Genomic DNA, 12114 nt, shown 5'->3' on the forward strand with positions numbered 1-12114 from the left:
ACTCCTTTGCTTCATCTTAGAGTCTTCCCAAAATGTATATATTCCTAAATAACATTGTTTCATTGGCAAATTATATACATATATAGGGATTGCTGCTGCTGCTAAGTCGATTCAGTCATGTCCGACTCTGTGCGACCCCATAGACGGCAGCCCACCAGGCTCCCCCGTCCCTGGGATTCTCCAGGCAAGAACACTGGAGTGGGTTGCCATTTCCTTCTCCAATGCATGAAAGTGAAAAGTGAAAGGGAAGTCGCTCAGTCATGTCCGACTCTTAGTGACCCCATGGACTGCAGCCCACCAGGCTCCTCCATTCATGGGATTTTCCAGGCAAGAGTACTGGATTGGGGTGCCATTGCCTTCTCCATATATAGTGACTATACTGTAGGTATTCATCTATGACTCGCTTGTTTTGCTTAATGTGTTCTAGTAGTGTTGCTGCATATTGCTGTACTAATTATTTGTGGTATCTTTGAAAGAATATACTACAATTTATGTATATATTCTTCTGACTGAGCATTTGAGGTGTTTCTATTTTTGCTGTTCTGGATAATACTGCTTTGAACCATAACTCTCATGTGTTATTGGTAGGAATGTAAAATAGTACAATCACTTTGGAAGATATTTTTATGTTCTTTAAGTTAACCATACACTTAGCATGTGACCCAATAATTCTACTCCTAGGAATCTACAAGAGAGAAATAAAAACATATGTCCACACAAACACCTGTATACGAAGCTTCATGGCACTTGTAAAATTTATAATGGCCAAGGACTGAAAACAATGCAAACAACCAACAACTAGTGAATATATAAATAATTCCTGACATATCCACATAATGAAATACTACACAGCAACAAAAAGGAAGAATGTGCTGATACAAACAACAACATGGAAGAATGTGCTGATACAAACAACAACATGGAAGAATCTCAAATGCTTTATGCCAAGGGAAAGCAGCCAGACTCAATTCACTACATACTAATATGATTCCATTTTATGTGAAATTCTAGAAAATGGAAAACAGTATTGATGGTGGGAGAAGGGTTCTCTTACAAAGGAGAATGAGGGACATCTTGGAGATGCTGGTAAGGTTTATATCTTGATTGTGGTGGTGGTTACACTGCTGTAAAAATTTGTCAAACCTCAACTTTACACTTAAGAGTGGCACATTTTATCATATGTAAATTATATCTCAATTAAGTTTATTTTTAACTAACACTACTATGAATATTCATGAACATATCTCCTAGTACGCAGTTACAGAAGTTTCTCTAGCATACACACTGAATGAATTGCCAGGTATTCAGTGTGCTCATCTTGGATTTCACTAGAAAATGCCAAATCATTATACCAAGAAGTTGTACCAATTTGTCTTCCCACATGCAGTGTAGAAAGGTTCTCATTGACACGTATCTTGGCCAAAGCTTTTCAAGTTTTGACAATTTGGTGAATGTTAAATGGAATCTTATCATGGTTTAAAAGTTCCTATTTTTTCTATTTTTCTAGTAGATTATCATTTTCTTATTAATGTTTAGGGGTTTTTAAACTTTCCTCTTTGCAATTTTAAGAAGTTATTTGCATTTTTATCAAGATATCTTCTCATCATTTGTACCTTGTTTATTCGTTTTCTTTATGGTCTTTTAGTTAAAGGAAGCTCTTAATTTGAGTATTTTAAAATGATCATTTTCTTTACAAATTGTGCTTTGCATCTTGTTTAAGAAATCTTTCTCTTTTAAAAAGATTTTCATCCACATTTTCATCTAAAAGTTTTGAAGTTCTGCCTTTTATGTGTAAGTTCTTAATCTATCTGGAATTAAGACAGTATGGAGTAAGAAACCAAGTTAATTTTTTCCACATGTGATAATCGATTGTACTAGCAATTATTAAATAGTCTATCTTTTCCCCACTATCTGTAATGACATCTCTGCTGCTGCTAAGTCACTTCAGTCCTGTCCGACTCTGTGTGACCCCATAGACGGCAGCCCACCAGGCTTCCCCGTCCCTGGGATTCTCCAGGCAAGAACACTGGAGTGGGTTGCCATTTCCTTCTCCAACTCATGAAAGTGAAAAGTGAAAGTGAAGTCTGCACAGTCATGTCCGACTCTTTGCGACCCCATGGAATGCAGCCCACCAGGCTCCTCCATCCATGGGATTTTCCAGGCAAGAGTACTGGAGTGGGGTGCCATTGCCTTCTCTGAATGACATCTCTATAATCCATCAAATATCCACGTATGTATGTATGACTGTATTTCCGGGTTCCAAATTTTGTTCTTTTCTTGGCAAAGACATCTGACAGACTTAATTACTTTTGCTTTATAAAGCTTTTATGTGTGCTTAGTCCCTTCAGTTGTGTCCAACTGTTTGCGACCCCATGGACCCACCAGGCTCCTCTGTCCACGGGGATTCTCCAGGCAAGAATACTGGGAGTGGGTTGCCATTCCCTTCTCCAGGGGATCTTCCTGACCCAGGGATGGAATCCAGGTCTCCCACATTGCAGGTGGATTCTTTACCATCTGAGCCCCCAGGGAAATCTTTATTTCTCATAGGAAAAATCCCCTAACCTTGTTCATTTTCTTTGGGAATGTCTTAGTGATTCTTGATCCTTTGTTCTTTCCAATAAATTTTTAGAATCAGCTTATTAAGTTTGGTGAAAAACCCAGTTGTGATTCTGACTTGAATCTCAAAATCAATTGGAGAAGAAAGATATGATACTGAGTTACTCCTATCACTCTTTTCTTCCTTTCTTACTCTCTACTTTTATAGGTCTTCTTTGATATCTTCTAATAAAGTTTCCAAATTTTCACCATCAAGGTCCCATATGTCTTTTGCTAGATTTCCCCCAGGTACCTTAATTTTTGTTGCTATTGCCAACAGTATTTTTTAAGAAATATGTTTTCTGTTTCTTAGTGGTAGATGGATATACAATTGACTCTTGAATATAAATTTTATTTCTTATCACTTTGTAAACTTCCTTATTAATTTTAATTTTTCCTAGAAATCTTTTGAGTTTTCTATATAGATACGCTTTGTGCTTGCGCTCAGTTGCTAAGTCGTGTCTGTCTCTTTGTGACCCCATTGACTAGCCCCCCAGGCTTCTCTGTCCATGGGATTCTCCAGGCAAGAATACTGGAGTGGGTTGCCATTTCCTTCTCCAGGGGATCTTCCTGACTCAGGGATTGAACCTTGTCTCCTGCATTGGTAGGTGGATTCTTTACCACTGAGCCACTAGTGAAGACCATAAATATGTTAATTTACTGCAAATAATTACAACTTTATTCCTTGCTTTTCACTCCTTACACATTTTATTTCTTTTGCTTGTCTTACTGCACTGACTAGGACCTCCAGTACCATAATGAATAGAAGTGTTGAGAGTGGACATCCTTGTTTGCTCCTGATCTTAAGAAGAATACTTATGATGTTCATTACCGAGACTGATATATAATCATTTTTAGATATCCCATTTCACTTTAAGGAGGTTCTTTTCTATTCCTAGTTTGCTGAGTTTTTAATTATAAAGACTGATGAATATATTGAGTGCTCTTTCAACAAGTATTGAGATGATTATATAGGCTTTCTTCTTTAATCAGTTAATATAGTGCATTACATTATTAGATTTTCTAATGCTAACTCAATCTTGCATTCCAGGAATAAATCTAATTTGATCATTTTTATACATTGCTGCAATCAGATTCTTAATGTTTTGTTTAAAGGTTTTTAATCTATATTTAAAAATGGGATTGGCTGTAAAGTTTCCTTTTTTGTACTGTCTTTGTTAGGTTTGCATACTAAGATACACTAGCCTTAAAAAATAAATTGGAGGGGCTTCCCTGGTGGCTCAGTGGTAAAGAATCCATCTACCAATGCAGAAGACACAGGTTTAATCCCTGATTCAGGATGATCCCACATGCCTTGGAGCAACTAAGTCAGTGCACCACGCTATTAAGCCTGTGCTCTGGAGCCAGGGAGCCGCAACTACCAAACCCACATGCTGCAACCAGAGAAGCCTGAGTGCCCTAGAGTCCATGCTCCACAATGAGAAAGCAGCCTCAGTGAGAAGCCTGCGCACCACAAATAGAGAGTAGCCCCTGCTCGCCACAACTAGAAAGTCCAAGCAACAAAAGACCCAGCCCAGACAATAAATAAATAAATGTATAAAAAAAAAATAAACTGGAGAGCTTCCCTGGTGGCTCAGGGGCAAAGAATCCACCTACCAATGCAGGAGACATGGGTTCCATCCCTTGTCCAGGAGGATCCCACATGCCACGGAACAACTAAGCCCATGTGCCACAACTATTGAGCCTGTGCTCTAGAGCCTGGGAATGCCAACTACTGAAGCCCACCTGCGCTAGAGACTGTGCTCCACGACAAGAGACGCCACCACAATGATCAGCCCACACACTGCAACCGGAGAGTAGCCCCCACTTGCTGCAACTAGAGAAAGCCTGCAGGCAGCAACAATGTCCCAGCACAGTCATAAATAAATAAATTTTTTTTAATTTTTAATAAATTGGAAAATGTTTCCCTTTTTGTATTTTTTCAAATGGTTTATAACAAATTATATTTATCTATTCAATTCATTTCTTGAAAGTTTGGCAGAACTTACGTATAAAAACATCTGAACCAAGTGATTTTTCAGGGAAAATTAAACCATTGGTCAATTTTCTTAATTATTCTACAATTCTTGGATTTTCCATTTCTTCCCAAGTGAGTTCTGATAAGTTATATTTTTCTAGAAATGTGTCTTTATGTTTTAAATTTATTGACTTACAGCTATTCTTAATAATCTCATTATAGTTTTAATTTCTATGTTTCTTTTTCATTACTAAGTTAGTTATTGTTCCTTCTCTTTTTTGATTATTCAGTTTTAGCAGGCAGAATAATGGCCTCCCTAAGATATCCACATCCTTATTCCCAGAACCTGTGAATATGTTACATGACATGGCAAAGAAGAATTGAGTCGAAAGATGGAATTCAAGTTGCTAATGAACTGTTCTTAAAATAGAGAAATTATCCTGGATTATCTGGGTAGGCATAATGTAATCATACATGTGATTCAGATGTGAGAAAAACTCAACAGGCCATCACTGGCTTTGAAGGTGGGAAGAAGCCACAAGCCAAGGAAAGCCGGCAGCTTTTAGGAGGTGGAAAAGACAAGAAAACAAAGGTATTCTTTCCTAGAGCCTCTGAGAAGAATGTAGCCCTACTAACACTTTTATTTTAGCCCAGTGAGACCTCTGCTGGATTTCTACTTACAGAACTCTAGATAATATATTTGTGCTGTTTGATGCTACTGTTTGTGGTCATTTGTACAGCAGCCATAAGAAACTGAAACATCAATCATTCCAGAAGTGTTTCCATTTAATTAGAATTTCTAAAGAACCAACTTTTGACTTTATTGATCCTTTCTTTCATATCGTTTAATTTCATTGACTTTTGCTCTTGTCTTAATTATTTCCTGCCTTCTACTTACCTTGGGTTTATCTCACTTTTCTTATATCAAAGAATTTAAAACTATAAACTTTCTTCTAAATACCTGCCATTTTTATCATATCCCGCACTACGGAATTTTCCACTGGGGGGAAAATAGCAGAAAAATGATTCAAGGTAAAGAGATGGATATCTTTTAAGTAAAAGATTCTGTGAAATAAATTTCAGAGGCTGTGCAGCCCTGAAGTTCAAGGTTTGTGGTGAAATTTTATGTTTCAAAAATGTAAGATGAAGGGGTCCCCTGATGGTGGTTAGGACTCTGCTTCCACTGCAGGTGGTTCAGCTTTTATCCCTGGTCAGGGAGCTAAGATCCCGTAAGCTGTGTGAAAGTGAAAGTGAAAGTCGCTCAGTCATGTCCGACTCTTTGCAACCCCATGGACTATACAGTCCCTGGAATTCTCCAGGCCAAAATACTGGAGTGGGTAGCCTTTCCCTTCTCCAGGGGATCTTCTCAACCCAAGGATCGAACCCAGGTCTCCTGCATTGCAGGCAGATTCTTTACTGCTGTGTAGTGTGGCCCCCCAAAAAGTAAGATGAGGGTAATCATGCCTGGCCTACCTAAATCAAGAGATGGTTGTGAGGGCCTGATGAGAAATGCTTCCTTTCAGAAAGCATTTTATTTGTATTTTCTTTATAATATTTTTTATTTACTTTATAATATGACTCAGAAATTTCACTTAGTCACAAATACTCATTGAATGCCTTCTAATGTGGCAGATATAAGATATTCAGAGAGAACATTTATCTACAAAGGCAAATGAATGAGACAAGTAGTTAGAAAGCTTCCCAAGCAAGGGTTGTTGGTATTGTAACCTAGCCTATGAGAGAATAAAGCCAGTTCTGCCCAAGCAGTGAAAAGCATTATTTTTTTTTGCCATTATATACGTCTAAGATACATATATATATGAATCCGTGTTCATTAGTAGCTATTTAAAAACTATAATGATTCAGAAAATTCAGCAAGAAATAAAATCTTACAACAAAGTAAATTTATCCATCTAGATTTATTCTTTCTTCCCAAAGATTTTCAAAATAGTCTCTCTTGAGAACAATACTTCACCATTAATGAGTTGAAGTATTTAATAAGCTAAAATAATTTATTATATGTAAAAAGTATTTGGTATATAATACCTGTATGCTGTGCTGTGCTAAGTCGCTTCAGTAGTGTCTGACTCTTTGTGATGCCATGGACTGTAGCCTGCCAGGCTCCTCTGTCCATGGGATTCTCCTGGCAAGAACACTGGAGTGGATTGCGATTCCCTCCTCCAGGGATAGTACCTGTTTAAAAACTAAGATCATGGCATCTGGTCCCATCACTTCATGGGAAGTAGATGGGGAAACAGTGGAAGCAGTATCAGACTTTATTTTGGGGGGATCCAAAATCACTGCAGATGGTGATTGCGGTCATGAAATTAAAAGACGCTTACTCCTTGGAAGAAAAGTTATGACCAACCTAGACAGCATATTAAAAAGCAGAAACATTACTTTGCCAACAAAGGACCGTCTAGTCAAGGCTATGGTTTTTCCAGTGGTCATGTATGGATATGAGAGTTGGACTGTGAAGAAAGCTGAGCACTGAAGAATTGATGCTTTTGAACTGTGGTGTTGGAGAAGACTCTTGAGAGTCCCTTGGACTGCAAGGAGATCCAACCAGTCCATCCTAAAGGAGATGAGTCCTGGGTGTTCATTTGAAGGACTGATGCTGAAGCTGAAACTCCAATACTTTGGCCACCTCATGTGAAGAGTTGACTCATTGGAAAAGACTCTGATGCTGGGAGGGATTGAAGGCAGGAGGAAAAGGGGATGACAGAGGATGAGATGACTGGATGGCATCACTGACTCTATGGACATGGGTTTGAGTGGACTCCGGGAGTTGGTGGTGGACAGGGAGGTCTGGCATGATGCGATTCATGGGGTCACAAAGAGTCGGACACGACTGAGCGACTGAACTGAACTGAACTGATGTATGCATAAATATGTATTTTTTATCCTTTTTTTTAATGGTCATGATTATATTCCAAACCTGATTGGGTATTGCTGATTGAATGAGCAAACCGATAAAAAAATAAGGATATATTTTTTAAGGACTAGGATAACAATTTTTCAAAATAATTGCAGTTATCCTTGATTACACTGGTCTTTATAATAAAGACATAAAATATGAAAATATGCTCATATACTTCAGGGTTTATCCTGTCCTTTATAGGTATTTAAGTTTCTTTTATCCTTTGTTTTCTTCAATTCACTGCTCACTATACTGCCATTTCCATCAGGAAGTGTGAAATGGAAGGGAAGTGAAAGCTGATAAACATAGTATATGCGAGTTTGACTCCTAAAAGTAAGAGAAGAAGTCAAAACAACAAATAAAATTAGGTCTGTGGTGTTTTCATCTGTACTATTCCTGGTCCTCTTCACCACAATCTGGAATATACTCACATAACTCTATAATTTCTGGCTTCAAGAGTTTCTTTTTTTTTGTTGTTTGTTTCTTTCTTTTTTTTTTTTTTTTAATTTTTTTTATTTTTAAACTTTACATAATTGTATTAGTTTTGCCAAATATCAAAATGAATCCGCCACAGGTATACATGTGTTCCCCATCCTGAACCTTCCTCCCTCCTCCCTCCCCATACCATCCCTCTGGGTCATCCCAGTGCACTAGCCCCAAGCATCCAGTATCGTGCATCGAACCTGGACTGGCAACTCGTTTCTTACATGATATTTTACATGTTTCAATGCCATTCTCCCAAATCTTCCCACCCTCTCCCTCTCCCACAGAGTCCATAAGACTGTTCTATACATCAGTGTCTCTTTTGCTGTCTCGTACACCAGGTTATTGTTACCATCTTTCTAAATTTCATATATATGTGTTAGTATACTGTATTTATGTTTTTCCTTCTGGCTTACTTCACTCTGTATAATAGGCTCCAGTTTCATCCACCTCATTAGAACTGATTCAAATGTATTCTTTTTAATGGCTGAGTAATACTCCATTGTGTATATGTACCATAGCTTTCTTATCCATTCATCTGCTGATGGACATCTAGGTTGCTTCCATGTCCTGGCTATTATAAACAGTGCTGCAATGAACATTGGGGTACACGTGTCTCTTTCCCTTCTGGTTTCCTCAGTGTGTATGCCTAGCAGTGGGATTGCTGGGTCATAAGGCAGTTTCTGAGATGTCAGTATGAATACATTTTATTTGAAAATCAGTAACAATTCCTTCTTTTAGAAAGTGCTTTTAATGTAGCTAAGGAGAAATATTAATTGATCATTAGAACTCTGACAGTTGTTTTGTTTTGTGAATAAAAATGAAGAAACGCCCTCCCCCCGAGAGGACTGGAAGCAACTTTTACGTTCCCATTGTGTCTTTTATATTGCTATTTCCATTATTACAGTATTGTATTTAATTATTTATCAGTCAGTCCTTCCCCTGACTGAAAACTTTTTGAAGGAAGAATTGCCTTTCGTTTTTATAGCCTTGGGTTCCTAGTACTGTTAGACACTACTTGTAAGTGAAAGAACAAATAAATAAAAGATCACTGAGATTTATATGAGTTAACCAGAGCTCTGTTTCTCTTAAAGACTGTAAATCCACCCAAAGTGGGTTTATAAAATGTCTCTTGTTTGGAACAACCCAGTTTTCTTAATTTCAAGAAGCTCTGAATAAAAATATATCCACTCCCTTTTGTATCTCTGTTATCTAATGCAATATAAGAGTATGAACCCATTATATTAACTACTATGTCTTAGTGTAAGATGTCTTTCCAATAAACTGAAAGCTAGAATATGCTCTCTTGCCAGTGAATACCAATGCAGAGTTATTACAAGTCCCAAATATCATTAAAGAAGTTCCCCTTCCAAAGAAGTTAGACTAAATAGCTTACACTATGTAATTATAATAATTGAATATTCTGAGTAATGATTATTCAGAGACTCAGATACATTCTTGATGAAAAATGATCAAACAGAGTGCTCTATTTTTAACTTAGGTCTTCAGAGGGCTTATTATTTCGAAATCAAATCTATTAAACCTTGTGAATACATTATTCCTCATTAAGATTCCTTTTGAATTCATTTGACATGCTAAAGACAGTGTATCAGTACATAATTTATAAGTAAAAATCATTTTATAATATTTATCTTAGATATTAAAGTGAATAGAACATAAGAATGAAAAAGAGACACAAGTAACTGATAGGGAGAATAAGACTACAGGAGAACTCTCAAGGTAATTTTAGTACTTCTAGAGGCACCCCACTCCAGTACTCTAGTCTGGAAAATCCCACGGACGGAGGAGCCTGGTAGGCTGCAGTCCATGGGGTTGCAAAGAGTCGGACACGACTGAGCGACTTCCTTTCACTTTCGCTTTCATGCATTGGAGAAGGAAATGGCAACCCACTCCAGTGTTCTTACCTGGAGAATCCCAGGGACGGGGGAGCCTGGTGGGCTGCCGTCTATGGGGTCACACAGAGTCGGGCACGACTGAAGCGACTTAGCAGCAGCAGCAGAACATTCTTATCTTACCATCTAAATAATCTTACTAAATAGCTTATTTTGCAAAATACTTTGGTTAACAAGTCAACTCATTTCATAAGGAGCTATTGTTGTGGTTAAAAATTGCCACCAAATAAAAAAGACAAAACAATTGTGCATCTTTAGTTTAATCAATATAGAACTGTATAAAATGAGTCTATATAAATTTGCTCCTGGTGATCCATAAGCCATTATAAGATATAAAGCATTATTATTGTACTATCATATGTGTAAAACATTTTGCCTAATCAACTTTTCACTTATGTGCAAAATTCCTGCTACCACAAAACGGTATCAGGACAAAATGGTGGTTTTCAAATAGTTTTGTTTTTTGGCCCCAAGGAGAGTTCCTTCAAAACAAAATTCTCAAAAAAATCCATCACTCCAAAAAGAGTTGGAGAAAAGTTCGACATTGCTTTTGGACCAGGGAAAGAGACATGGCTATTTTAAGTTTTAGGAAGCAGTAAATGTAGTATTGAAAAGCTACTGTAAACAATTAGGAAACTGAGAGTACAAAGTTGTTATCAATGATGGTAGATTATTTGTCAATACATCTGCCCCCAAAAGAATAATTTTTAACATGCTTTTTTAACATGCTACTTGTCACAAAACACTAACCAGTCATTAACAGATCAATTAAAATATATGCTATGATTGCTTAATCTAAGCAACATAATGCCAGAAAACCAAGAGAAATTTCAAATTTTTAATTATTCACAAAATGTACATTCACAGTGTTTATTAAGCAAAGAAATTATCTGCTACTTCACATCATGTATATGCAATATTAAATAACCCTTGCAATATGACATTAAATGTAATTAACAACAGCATATTCATCAAGTCACTTAGTATATGTATATACAACAATAAATAATCATTGTAAAAAGTCATCAAATACAAGGTTTTCTCTGATTTTAATCAGTTCATATGATAACTTTTTAATGACCGAATACAGCATTTTCTTTTTAATTTTTCTTCTTATAAAATGCTAGGAAGCACAATTACCATTCAAACAATCATGATAATATATTTTCAAATCTTACTGACATATAAAAGTAGTTTAAATTTACATCTATTTCTTTTCCTACTCTAGGTCTCAGCAATATCACAATTTTCTGAAATATAAACAGAGATAATTTTACCCCATTATTCTCTAGTTACAAATATATACAGGTATATAGCCACTTAAATTTTTACCCATCTTATTTTAGCTGTATTTTGAAAAAACGTCTTTATACTTTTTTTTCAAAAAGTAACAGTGAGCAATTTGTGTGAAATAGTTGTAATGGAAAGGAATGCAAGCATTTTTAACATAGTAAATGTTACTTTATTTATAAAGTAATTCCAGGATGTGAAGGCATATTTAAAGCTGTTTTGAAGGAAACTTTCAAAGAGCAAAATCATATGGTGAAATTATTGTAAATTCAATGTTTGAAAGTGAGACTACAGATTTTAAGTATTTCTTTTCATTTTTTTCATTTCATTATTGCATGCTACAATACCTAAGTACTGTAAGTAAGATTACTGTACCAGGTAACAGTCAACTAAAATTACAATCTCATTTTATTAGCTTTCCAGACATAGAACTTCAGCACTCACAGCACGTAGCCAAAAATAAGGCCTTTCCTGTAACCATTAACCAATATAATTTTAGAAAATTAAAAAAGGAAAAGTAAATTGTAATTACTCACCTTTTGGTGCCTGGAAATATTCTGGCAAAATTAAAATGAACATGATCATTATGGCCAAAAGTAATTTAAGGAGGGCTGTTTTTGTCATGTCTCTTCACATGGTACATGTGTTCCCATCAAGTATACCGATGGCATCATTCTTCCTGGTTTATGTTTCATCTCTGCAGCACTTGAAGTTTACGCAGTTTACCTCGTGCTCACTTCCTGTTGGGTAAGACTTTGTAAAAAGGAGACCTAGAACTGAGACTTCTTCATTTTGAGTCACTTTCCACTAAGAAGACTGTTTTGTAACAAGCACTTTCAAACTGTCTTCCAAATAAGAAAGAGTGAAGAAACAATGTAAGGAAGTAAAGGGGTTTGTCCTCATCTAAATCTGAAGCTATTTTCCTATGCTTACCC

General features: G+C 36.5%; 1 protein-coding gene across 2 annotated transcripts in view; it reads right to left on the reverse strand.

The window, feature by feature from the left end:
• Nucleotides 1-11887, reverse strand: part of TMEM156 (transmembrane protein 156) — a 42602-nt gene extending 30715 nt beyond the window's left edge. The window contains exon 1 of one of the 2 annotated variants that reach the window (XM_005897342.3): nucleotides 11716-11887. In XM_005897342.3, coding sequence (XP_005897404.1) covers nucleotides 11716-11803 — 88 coding nt within the window. In that variant the 5' untranslated portion in view covers nucleotides 11804-11887. The remainder of the gene's footprint in view (nucleotides 1-11715) is intronic. The other variant, XM_014478702.2, reaches the window with a different exon arrangement.
• Between the last annotated feature and the right edge of the window lie 227 nt (nucleotides 11888-12114).

This window comes from Bos mutus, chromosome 6 (assembly GCF_027580195.1).
Source record: "Bos mutus isolate GX-2022 chromosome 6, NWIPB_WYAK_1.1, whole genome shotgun sequence".
NCBI classification, from domain to species: domain Eukaryota; kingdom Metazoa; phylum Chordata; class Mammalia; order Artiodactyla; family Bovidae; genus Bos; species Bos mutus.